At 43.1% G+C, this 11,172-nt stretch overlaps 1 protein-coding gene across 1 annotated transcript; it reads left to right on the forward strand.

Annotated features, from left to right (window-relative positions):
• Positions 1–6,294: 6,294 nt before the first annotated feature.
• Positions 6,295–7,115, forward strand: DNAJB8 (DnaJ heat shock protein family (Hsp40) member B8). Its single transcript, XM_067544476.1, has one exon. It carries the CDS (start codon positions 6,295–6,297, stop codon positions 6,991–6,993), a length of 699 nt encoding a protein of 232 aa, XP_067400577.1. The 3' UTR covers positions 6,994–7,115.
• The last annotated feature ends 4,057 nt before the right edge of the window (positions 7,116–11,172 follow it).

Here is an 11,172-nt window from a genome sequence, read left to right on the forward strand (position 1 = left end):
CATCGTTCTGGGGCTCCACAATTCCTCCTGCCCTGCAAGGAGGGAGGGCTACTTTTCTGAAACAGAAACTCAGTGTTGTTGGACAGATCCTGAAGTAAAGTAGAAATTTTAAATGCTCCAGGACCGTACATGCAAATCACCATTGAATCACAATTTAATAGTTGCTATAGTCTTGGGACACAATCCACTTCTGTGCCCTCACCTACCGAGAGCTCCCTTTCTAGGGCCTGGTCCACACTAGAAAATTAGTTCAATCCATCTACATCGCTCAGGAGAGTGAAAAATCCATACCCCTGAGCGACGTAGTTAATCCAACCTAAGTCCCCAGTAGACAGTGCTAGATCAATGGAAGAATTCTTCTGTCAACCTAACTACCGCCTCTTGGGGAGGTGGATTACCTCCGCTGACAGGAGAACCCCTCCTTTCGGTGCAGGCAGTGTCTACACTGAAGCGCTACAGCTGTGCCAATGTAGCATTTCATGTGTAGACAAGTCCTGAATACGTTCGACCTGGAAGTACCACCTCTGGAAGGTATCCAGCGGTTGTGAAGTGATCCCTAATAGGCACAGTTCTCAAAGGTGATTATTTCCCAATATAATGCCATCCAAAATTGGGAAGGAGTCTGTGTTTAGATGAAATAGTTAAGCCAGGCAGGCAAACACCCACCTCTCTCTGTAGTCAGAAGAGGTCAGGTGGTATAATCTCTATAGGATGCTCGAATGGCCCCAAATAAACTCAGCTGCCAGCAGTGTCAAGAACCACATTCAATAATGAAAAACTGAGCAACAACGTTCCCTGACTAGTTTACTAACTGAATGCGCCACATAGCTCATCCCACTGATGGGAGGCAGAGAGAAAATCCCAGGACAGTAATTCATCATCTTCTCTTCCCTCGAGTTTTCAGACTGCATCCTCTGGTCCCTCTGCATTCCTAGCTCTAGTACTTCTAGCCCCAAACTGGAAAATGTCCTCAGAATTTGGTTAATCGTGAATTAATCCCCCTTGGGTAGGGTTGGGAGGGGGGAAAGTGAGGAAGCCCAGGGCTGTCACAGGCAGGAAGCAAGGCAGAAGGACTGGTCTTTCTTATTTTGGAGGAGAACACTGATATAGCCGTCACAGGAAACGTAAGGGTACTATTAATTACATACAAAGATGGCCAAGGCCGAACCGACAGATCCAAACTGCTTTGAATATTGGCAGGTGGGTCAAGTTAGAATCCAGGGTTCCCAACTTGCTCCCATGGGTTTGATTGTAGGTGCTCTGGAACTTTGAAAATTGGATTTAGGGCATGATCTAATGCTGAAAACCAGCAGCTCCCATTGACTCCAGCCCCAGGTAGGACTGGGTTTGGAATCAGCCCTAGATGGCAGAAATCTTTTGAGAGCAGGTGGTCTCAAGAGACTTCTGTTATTTGGGGTTTAAATTTCACATGAGCAGTCACTAGATCTTGGGGTCTCAAAGCCAAACCTCAGAATAAACCAGATCCAGAAACTGCTTCCTCCCTAATTATTCAGAGGTCAGAGGAAGTTTGAGTGGCCACAATCCCATTCAGCCTGCTAGAGCAACATTTCTTTCTAATGCTCACCAGAACCTCTCTGTCCCCTATCACACAGCACTTCAAGGGAATGCAGTTAACACATGAAAATCATTGTAGGGGATGCACAGAAATTTCCCCTTGCCATCCACAGATGTGGGAGGCTGGAATCTGTGTCATTTAAGCCTTTTCTGCTCCGCATTCACAGCTGCAAAAACAGCAGGCAAACTCCTGACCTCACAAACTAAATAGCAGCCCTCTACTCCCATTATTTCAGTCCACCCTGACGCTCACTGGCTTGCCTGGGTGCAGGAGAGAAGTACTTCGGAGAAGTTAGGTCTGTGGAAATGGTGCTTCATTATCTTGAGAAGAAAGGAAAGGCTTTTCTAGCTAAATATTTTATTTAGTTTATATCTTTGCTAAGGCAGCTGGATCTGATGGTTCACCCTTTAGGAGGCGGCTATTATGGAACCCACCATGAGATATGAACCAGCAATGCCCTTCTCCACCACAGATTCCCAGGGAATCCCCTTCTCCACCCCATTTCTCCCAAAGAAAATCTAGTGAGATCCCCCCCTCTGGAGAGGCAGGAAGAAATTGAGTACAATATCCTTTTCAATGGGGGCCACAGTGGGGTGAAGTGTCTGGTGACAGTTTGACTGGCAGAGTGAAGTGTGACTCTTGTTTGTTTGGACAGTCAAAGTACTTAGAGCAAATGTCCCAGGCTCATGTTGTTTTATAGATAAAAGGATCCAGGCCTTGTCACAGGATCAACGGGCTGCCAATAAACCCTTCTCCTGGTGACACCCCCTGCCAAGCCTGTTTCAAAACAAAAGAAAACAAACACACACACAAAATTTGTTTTCCCAGCTCAGAAAAGCTCTTTGTCTTGGAGGAAAATTCAGGGTCTGTTGGAGTTCTGGGCAAAGGGCTAATTGGAGCTCTGGCTGAAGGTCCAGGATTTGGATGGAAGTTTATGGTCAGCCATAGTTTTGAGCGAAGACTCAGAAAAGGTTTGGTTTCGGTGTGACGGTTCAGGGCTCAGTTTGGGAGGAAATGTGGGGAAATTTTTCAATCCAGATATGTTTCCTATGCTTAGAACAACAGGTTAGAAAAATGCAAACTGCCTGCTTGGATGAACATAGGGGAAAGGCCTTATAACATGAGACCTCAGCCATCAGACTGCTCTTCCCATGGAGGTGATTGTGTTTAAAATTGTGACTGGGGAGGATGGGAGAGGGCCACAGCAACTCTGCCCATTTGGCATTCTGAAGCAGAAATCTAAGTCCGGGGGGGGAGTGGGGAACCCAAAAGATCCAAAGATAAATGAGCACCATTAAGGTTAGTCTGTCTCGTGATTGTTTCTTATTAAAAAGAGACTGTACTTTATCTGAGCAGGATATGCTGCTCGGATGAGGGAATTAGCAGAACGACTGCCTCCATATCATCTAATTAGCAAAAATGTTGATAAGCAGATACAATCACATATGATTAGGATCCTTTTAAAAAGCCACTCCATTAATTAAATAGACAGAGGCCGCCTACAGCCCTCGCGTGCCACTGATTAGAATACAAATATTTACACTAATCTCACCTCCATCAGCCATGGGACACTTTTGAGTATTTTTAGTGACATCTGATTACTATTGATTTCCATCCCCAATGTCAGGCCGTTTTGTTAGTATCTGAAAGTGCTGCCTTCAGTTTCGGATGCTTTAAATCATGTTAAGCGTTTATCTTAATGACGCTGCTGATAACCACTGCTCAGGTCACTCGTACTTCTCTTCAAAGAACACAGCCTGGGCTGGTTTTTATTGTTTGTACTTGAGATTTAAGATACGAAAAACATTTCTCATTTCAAAGCCTTAGTTTCTGTGGGACTGCCTGGCTAGTTTGAGTCTAGTTACTTGATGTGTGCATGTTTTTCTCCCTCTTCTTATTTCTGTTTCTCCTTCGCTTTTTCACCCCTGTCTCTCTTGCAAATCCTTTTAGCTTACAGCAGTGGCACTCACTTGAACTGCTTGCTAGTCTCCGATGTCTGCTGCAGGCAGCAGAGGGACAGGCAGTGATCAGCCAGCCCCCATTGCAGATGACAATAGAAAAACGCTTCCTACAGCTCAGATCGGTAAATGTACCAAATCCAATACAGATAATCCAGTGTGCAGCGAACCTGAGACTCTACGGACACTCATTGTCAAACATTGCAGCCAAGGGAGGAAACACTTCTCAAATGGCACAGCTGAAAAAGTTAGAATTACCCCCTTCCCCATCCGCACAATACCACTCATGGCAACCAGTCTGGACTGGTTTCTGCTGGGCACTTGCTCTTGCTAAAAGCTAAAAGCACAGGGATCCTCCTAACAGGCTGACTGGGATTGTTCCTGACCGAATCTTTCCCCTCCATCTAACAGAGACTGGACACACTAGACACAGGAATGGAACTGCTTGTGAAGTTTTACAAAGGGTTTCTAAAATGCTCAGACCTAACCCATGTTGGCAAAAGATGTTGGTGATCTGGTGTGAGATGAGTTTGGGAGGTCCTCAGTCCAGTTCCTAGTGGATAGGCATCTACATCACAAAAAGCACCATCACAACAGTCACTAACTGAACCCACTTGATAGCGATTTTAGCTCAGAGGCCAGCAACTGAAAGAGCCATTGGAGCCTGAACTCTCTTCTCCCTGAAGGTGGTCCCTCTCTGTCAGGTTTGAGGAACACAGGTGTGGAAGAAGCTTGCAACTACCTGTGCTGTACCTGCTTGAGGGATAGAGGGAGGGCTCCAGTCACCAGGGGTTTCAAGTTTACACTTCTCAGCAGCACTAAGGCCCCGTTCCTACAAAGACGTGTTTACCTTTAAGCACAAGTGGTCTCATTGATTTAGTTGGACTATCTGCATGCTGAAAATTGAGTACATGTGTAAACCTTTGCAGGATCACAGGAGGTTCCAGGCTAAAATCCAACAACTGAGTGTTTTGGTACTTTCAGCACTTAGGGGTGTTTTCTGAGTGAGGAGGCAGTGCCCCACACTTTGGGGTGGAAACCCTAATACTACACCCAAGTACAAGAATCTAAGTTGTCCCTCAACTTGGTGTCCGCCCCTAAAAACAGGCAGGAGGAAGGGAGTGAGGCCAATACAAGTAACAGTCACTCAACTTCCAAGCTGGAGATTTCAAAATCTGAGGGACGGGAAAGAGACAAAAAAAAGCCTATATTTAATTTTTAAAAAAGGAATGAAGGCACCACTAGTTGTTGAGACCCAACATCCACTATCTACCACCAGCCATTCCCCCTCCTCTTCATTCCTTCTGGGTGATCAATTCATTAATTAACAATTATTTGGAAACTTCCCCTCATTCCTTGGCACAAATAGGGCGACAAATTCCGAGGGAGGCAGGAGGAATATTAGCTTGCCACAGTGGCATGGATTTCTTTTGAACACATTTTCTCAGTTCGCACAAAACACCCAAAAACATCAATCCCCAAAGCACTATCCTCCGCCAACTAATCAGGCCACACTGGGGGAGAGAAGGCAGAATCCAGGATTCCTTGGTTATCATGTCAGGTGCTGATGAATTCACAGCACATGAAACTGCTTTGACCTCTAGATTGCCCTTCATTTCCTTGAGCTCCAATCTCAAGAACTTCATTGCACTGACTGATGGTGACTTTTAGAGTTGGACTTAGATATTACATTACAAGTAGCTCCATTGCATTGACCCAACACTGACCCACAAGAAAAGCAGACCCTTGTTGGCAATGAAGTGGAAATTCTTCCAGCCAAAGGCCTCTTCTCCAATATGGGTAGGTTAGCTCTAAAACCTTCTTAATTTCCCCTGTAGGACTGCTTTCTAGTGGATGATGCAGTTTTCCCTTTAGATCCACTGCCCTATACATACTGGGTTTCTGCCAGCTGTGTGTGCCATTAAGAGCACATTCACATCATCAAAAATTTTGGTTCTATCACAACAATTTTCACTTCTGTGGCAACTTTCCCGCAAGCAGCTCAAAGCACATTACAAATATACAGATAGGGAAAATGAAACAGAGAGAGGAGATGGGATGTGGGATACAGCAAGTCAGTGGCAAAAATAGAATTCAAAAGTCCTGGCTCCCAGCACCCCCATTCTCTGTGAAATCATCACCAAACAGCAATGGAATGACCTGGGTTAGAGGAGAATTATGGCCCCTAATTTATATTTAATAATTACCTCAAAAATCCACAAGCAGATAAGAGTATGATAAGACTTCATCAAATACAATGGCTTAATATAATCAGAGAGCTGTATTCAGTTACAGCATCTTACCTGTGAAATATAATTTTAAAAAATGTGAAATAAATAGAAGTTGGTCCAATAAAAGCTATGACCTCACCCACCTTGTGACTCTAATATCCTGGGACCAACATGGCTCCAGCTGCACTGCAAACAAAAGATAACCTCCTGACAATACCACTTCAGTGTGCAAAACAAATGAGCTAAAGTCAACTGTACAATGATTGGCTGAATTACATCTGATGTCACAATTCCACCAGTCAACAGCAACTGTCAAAATCAAAGGGAAAATTTAAACGTGTTTCTTTCCCTGTGGCCCCAAGCACTAACAAATCCAAAGATGAACTGAGCAAAATCAGCAGGTTGTGAGGAGCGAATTTGGAGTGCCAAACAGAAACAGGATTCCCTGGATCCTGAACGACCCAGGACTTCAGGTAACTGAGCAGAGAGAAAAGAAAGCATTTCAAAATCCATCCACCTCTCATTTGGGATGGTGAATTATTACGAAGTTTTAGGACTTCATCAAAAAGCCTCACAAGATGACATTAAAAAGTCCTACCGCAAACTTGCATTAAAATGGCATCCTGATAAGAATCCTAATAATAAGGAGGAGGCAGAGAAGAAATTCAAAGCAGTAGCTGAGGCATACGAGGTTTTATCAGATTCCCAAAAACGTTCCATCTATGACAGATCTGGCAAAGAAAGTCGGCACAGAGGAGGCAGAGGTGCAACTGGAGGCCACTTCCACAGCCCATTTGATTCTGAATACATATTCCGTAACCCAGAAGAGATCTTCAGAGAATTTTTTGGAGGAATGGATCCCTTTGCACATGATTTCTGGGACATTCCATTTGGCAATGATGGAAACGTAGGTGAAAACAGAAACAGAACTAGTGGAAGAGGCGCTAGCTTTGCTGGCTTTGATGCATTTCCTGATCTTATGGAATCATTTATGTCGTTTGATTCAGTCAGACCTGGTGAGCACACTACATTCTCTTGCAGGTCCTTTGGAGGCGACACTAGTGGGTCAAACAACTTCAGATCAGTCTCAACTTCTACTGAAGTGGTCAATGGTAGAAGAATTACTACCAGGAAAATCATTGAGAACGGACAAGAAAGAACTGAAGTTGAGGAAGATGGGCAGCTGAAGTCCATAAAAATAAATGGAAGAGAACAGCTGAAATGCTAGCTACTCACCACGCACCTATGCTGAAACGTTAACAGCAAGCTGTTTGGAAGATCTCACTTGTGGACTCTTGTTCAGTAAAATGGGATCTAATATAAGTAGTATGAATAAACAGCTTCACTGAGTTCATCACACAATTGTTACAGACTTTTGAATTACTTGGAACAACTATTTCACAGGTAAAGGCATGCTGTTCAAACCGGCTATAATTTCGTTAATCTAGAATAAATGTATCTCAGTTTTTCAGAAATAAATACCACAAGGATAAGAAACCATTTTTCTGGATTACCAAACAGACTAAGTATGTTAGTATAGGGGGACTGGATGGCCCAAGGGATTGGTTATGGGTGAGAGAAACTTTCATTTCTAGGTTGCAAGTTGGCTCCAGTGCAAGCTTTTTGGAGACCAATGTGAAATGAGTTGGTGGAAACTTTGTAGCATGTAGCAGACAGATGTCCAACATCACATGTGATAGCTGTATGAATACTCTTAACATAGACACCAAGAACCAAAATGGCATGAAGCTTGAAATGCTTTTTCACCCCTACAAATGGACTTTCCTTGTCAAGGTTGAAATATGCTGGTAAGATCGAATAGAAACTTGCTCTTCCACAGTACCTACCCCATGGATAACAAGATAATGTTAGTCCTACAGGGTGCAGTATTCACTTGCACTAAATTCACACTATATTATAAAAACGTATTGATAGAAAACTCATCATAAAAAATGGATAAGAACAGAAGACAAGGTTCAGTGAGCCATCTCCGGCATATAATGGAATTACTAAAACAGGAAGGACCGTTTGGTAGTGAGAAACATTAGGAAGAACGAGTTATCTTCCAGCTATATTAAAAAGAAGGTACTGCAGGATCTGCTGCAAATTGCAAGGGGGGAGACCTGGATATTGGGAATATTTGAGGAGTTGAACTAAGCAGAGGGATAGTGAATATTTGCATGGATGTAAGGGACAGATACCACTGTGTTCATAAAACTAAACACTTGGAACTCAGCTCATCTGGCCTAGATGCTTTACACTTCAATCCTCTAAGGGAGTTCTGCAAAAACCTAGCAGCCCCATTGGCACATACATAGGTGATCTGTCTCTACTGATGGGTGTAGCACCAACAGACTTGAAGGTGGCTTATGTTATCCTTTTCTTTAAAAGGGTAAAAAGTTCTAATCAGGAAAATGTAATAGGCCAGTTGATCAAATTTAATATATTAAGTACTAAATGTTCAGTGGGCTTTATGCACATTCATTAATTATTATAACCTGTTGGTGAGCAGGTGAGTATTATTCCCATTTTACAGATGGGGAAACAGACACAGAGAGGTTATGAGATGTGTCCAAAGTGACACAGCTAGTGGCTATCAGGATTATAATTCAGAAATTCCAGCCTCCTAATCCCAAACTCCAGTAATATTTAAATAAGGAGCGCAAACTAGGAAATGGTTGAGGGAACATAATATGAGTATATGGGAAGTGAGGCATTTAGGATTTAAAAATCATAAGATGATCTTGCTAGACAAGGAAACTGAATGTACTGATAATGAAAGGGACTTAGCAATTTCTGTCAGCAACTAGGAAGGGTATTTTGGGAACACATTGCATAGTAGCTGTAAAGGAGAACAGTGGATTATCAGGTTACATCCAGAGAAATATATCAAACAAATTATTATACCATTGTACAAGGCCATGATGGTGAGGCACCACCTAGAGCCCTGCATCCAGTTTTGCACATACTAACTCCCTTCATGTCTAGTACTATGATAGACACCCTCTCGAACATCACAGAATCCATGTTGAAGCAGGAATGAGAGTGTAGATATAGCCTAGTGTGGACAAGGCTTTAGAAAAGAGTTGGAATTAGGTTCAGAGGAGCTCAAAGCCAAAAGAAAGTTGTCTCAGGGAATATTTATATCGTACACAGTTACAATAGAAATATTGTTAAAATTTGTGAGCCCATAGACCCAAGAGGGAAGTTGTGAATGGGATGACAGACACACACAGACTATGTCTACACTGGAGACCTGACAGTGGCACAGATGTACCGCTGCAGGTATGCTGCTGCAAGGTTTCCTGTGTAGCCCCTCTAAGCTGACAGGAGAGAGCTCTCTCGCTGGCATAATTAAACCATCCCCAATGAGCAGCAGTAGCTATGCTGGCGGGAGAGTGTCTGTCCGATGCTTCTGTCGGAAAAACTTATGTCAGTCACGGGTGTGTTTTTTTTACACCCTTGACCGACAGACGTTTTACCAACAGAAGTACTAGTGTAGACATAGGCTAAGTGTTCTTCCTATATCATAAACCATTGAAGCCTTCTTATCATGGTTACCATGAAGATATCAGAACACCGAATACCAGCACACCCCAAGTGCATTGCAAGGCTCATTTTTCCCTCTGGTATCTCTCCCTCTCCGATCTGTACAAAGTACAAGTGCTAAAGTTGTCGTTCTTTCCTGCCCTCTCACCACATCTCTCCTTGTTCCTGAATCTCCAGATACATCCATCCCCAAATTGAACCCCAATATTGAACAAAATCATGAATATGGCCCTCTCTTTTTTAAGCTGACTGAACTAAGATCCAGGGTCAGAACATCCCAAATTCAGAGATGTTAGAAATCCAGACCCAGCTTTGAGTTTTGCTATTCAAGCCTCAATATAAAACATACACTTTGGTTCAAGATGAAAAATTCAGACCTGGAATTTGAACAGCCTAGAGATTTTAGGAGTGAAGTGCTTGGCCCAGTCCGGTGACAACAGCAAGCTGTAAAACTGCATCTAGATTTGAATTCCAAACCCCAGCAAAGTTTGGATTTAGTTGAAACTGGGATTTTGGTTCAAGCCCACTATATCTCTAAGATAATATTTTTATAGGTTTGTATGGTTTTAAATAAAACAATACACAGATCTACACACACCTTGCATACTGAGTATCAGGAATGCCCACATATTCATATAGTGCACCACAGCTAAATAGTTAGGCACCTTTTCTCCTGGTCACAATTGTCCAGATCACTTCCATTCCCATTCGCAATGACAGCACATCCCTGTGGCAGCTCCCACAATTGTTTACATGGAAAACTCACTATTAGGAAAGTATTTAATTCATTTCTAGCTTCTTTTAATGCCATTTGGCAGCAGTAAGCAAGGAGGAGCCAGCATCATGTGTCCAACCAGTGTACCCTCGGCTGTACACAAATCTATTTATCCCACTGTTTATTTCTATATTTATCTGTTCCTCTTCCAGGCAGGTTGTGTGAATGAGATTTATCATCCTTCAAAGAAGTTACATTTTGGGATCTAACCTTGTTAACAGTGTCTCTTTAAGAAGCTTTTACACTTGAAGATACATGTACACACTGTCCCATCAACCATTATGGGACTCAGGTGCCAAAGATAGGCTGTTGTGTTAACATACCAACTCAGCCAGGGTCTCTTCCCTCTCATGTCCAGATGGGATGCCTGACACCAGTGGCTTCCCTGGGTGCAAATGCCAGGTCAGGGAGACAGCTTCCTACCTAAACAAAGCAACCTTCCCCCCAAATAAATGTAGCATCAAATCAAAATGCAGGGCTCTTACTGAGCTGAGACTCCATGAAAAACACAAAAACTAACACAGCTAAAATGCACTCAGCCAAGTAACGTCAGCAGCCACTGCAGAGAGGCTGAGTCATTATTTTATTAACAGGCCCACAACTACTTTAATGGAGGTTTAGGCTGCAAAAACAAAAACATACATTAAAGCATTTGGAATTACTTCATAAAACACTAAATCACAATATTAACCGACTGACCTTTGCTCTACACAGACCTGCTAATTTTAGCAATTACAGCCAACAACTTGAACATATCAAGTGGGCAACTGTTTAACAATAATGACATCTGCTTGGAAAATCCAATTACGTCTAAACATCTTTAAATCCCCACTAGGGGATACCTGCTTTCTTTTTGCAACTATTAGTCTCTGTCTAATAGGATTTTAAACTCCCAGCCTGCTGCACACTGTGGTGGTAGTGGCCCCCTCTCCCTGGACTGGCAACAGCAGGACTGAGATCACATTAAGCAGCAAGAAAGTCTCTCCTTGGACAGTGATGGAAGCAGTTTGATTTTCTGACAGCCTAATCTGATAGCCGGGTGCATTAGCTGGATCCCTTCACTCGTGTGTTTCCCCTGCAGAG

Source organism: Emydura macquarii, unplaced genomic scaffold (genome assembly GCF_026122565.2).
Source record: "Emydura macquarii macquarii isolate MOO-44397 ecotype Brisbane River unplaced genomic scaffold, CSIRO-AGI_Emac_v2 contig_968, whole genome shotgun sequence".
NCBI lineage: Eukaryota > Metazoa > Chordata > Testudines > Chelidae > Emydura > Emydura macquarii.

What these genes read in the sequence shown, in the direction of transcription:
- DNAJB8 (XM_067544476.1), top strand. Translation starts at nt 6,295, where the DNA reads ATGGTGAATTATTACGAAGTTTTAGGACTTCATCAAAAAGCCTCACAA.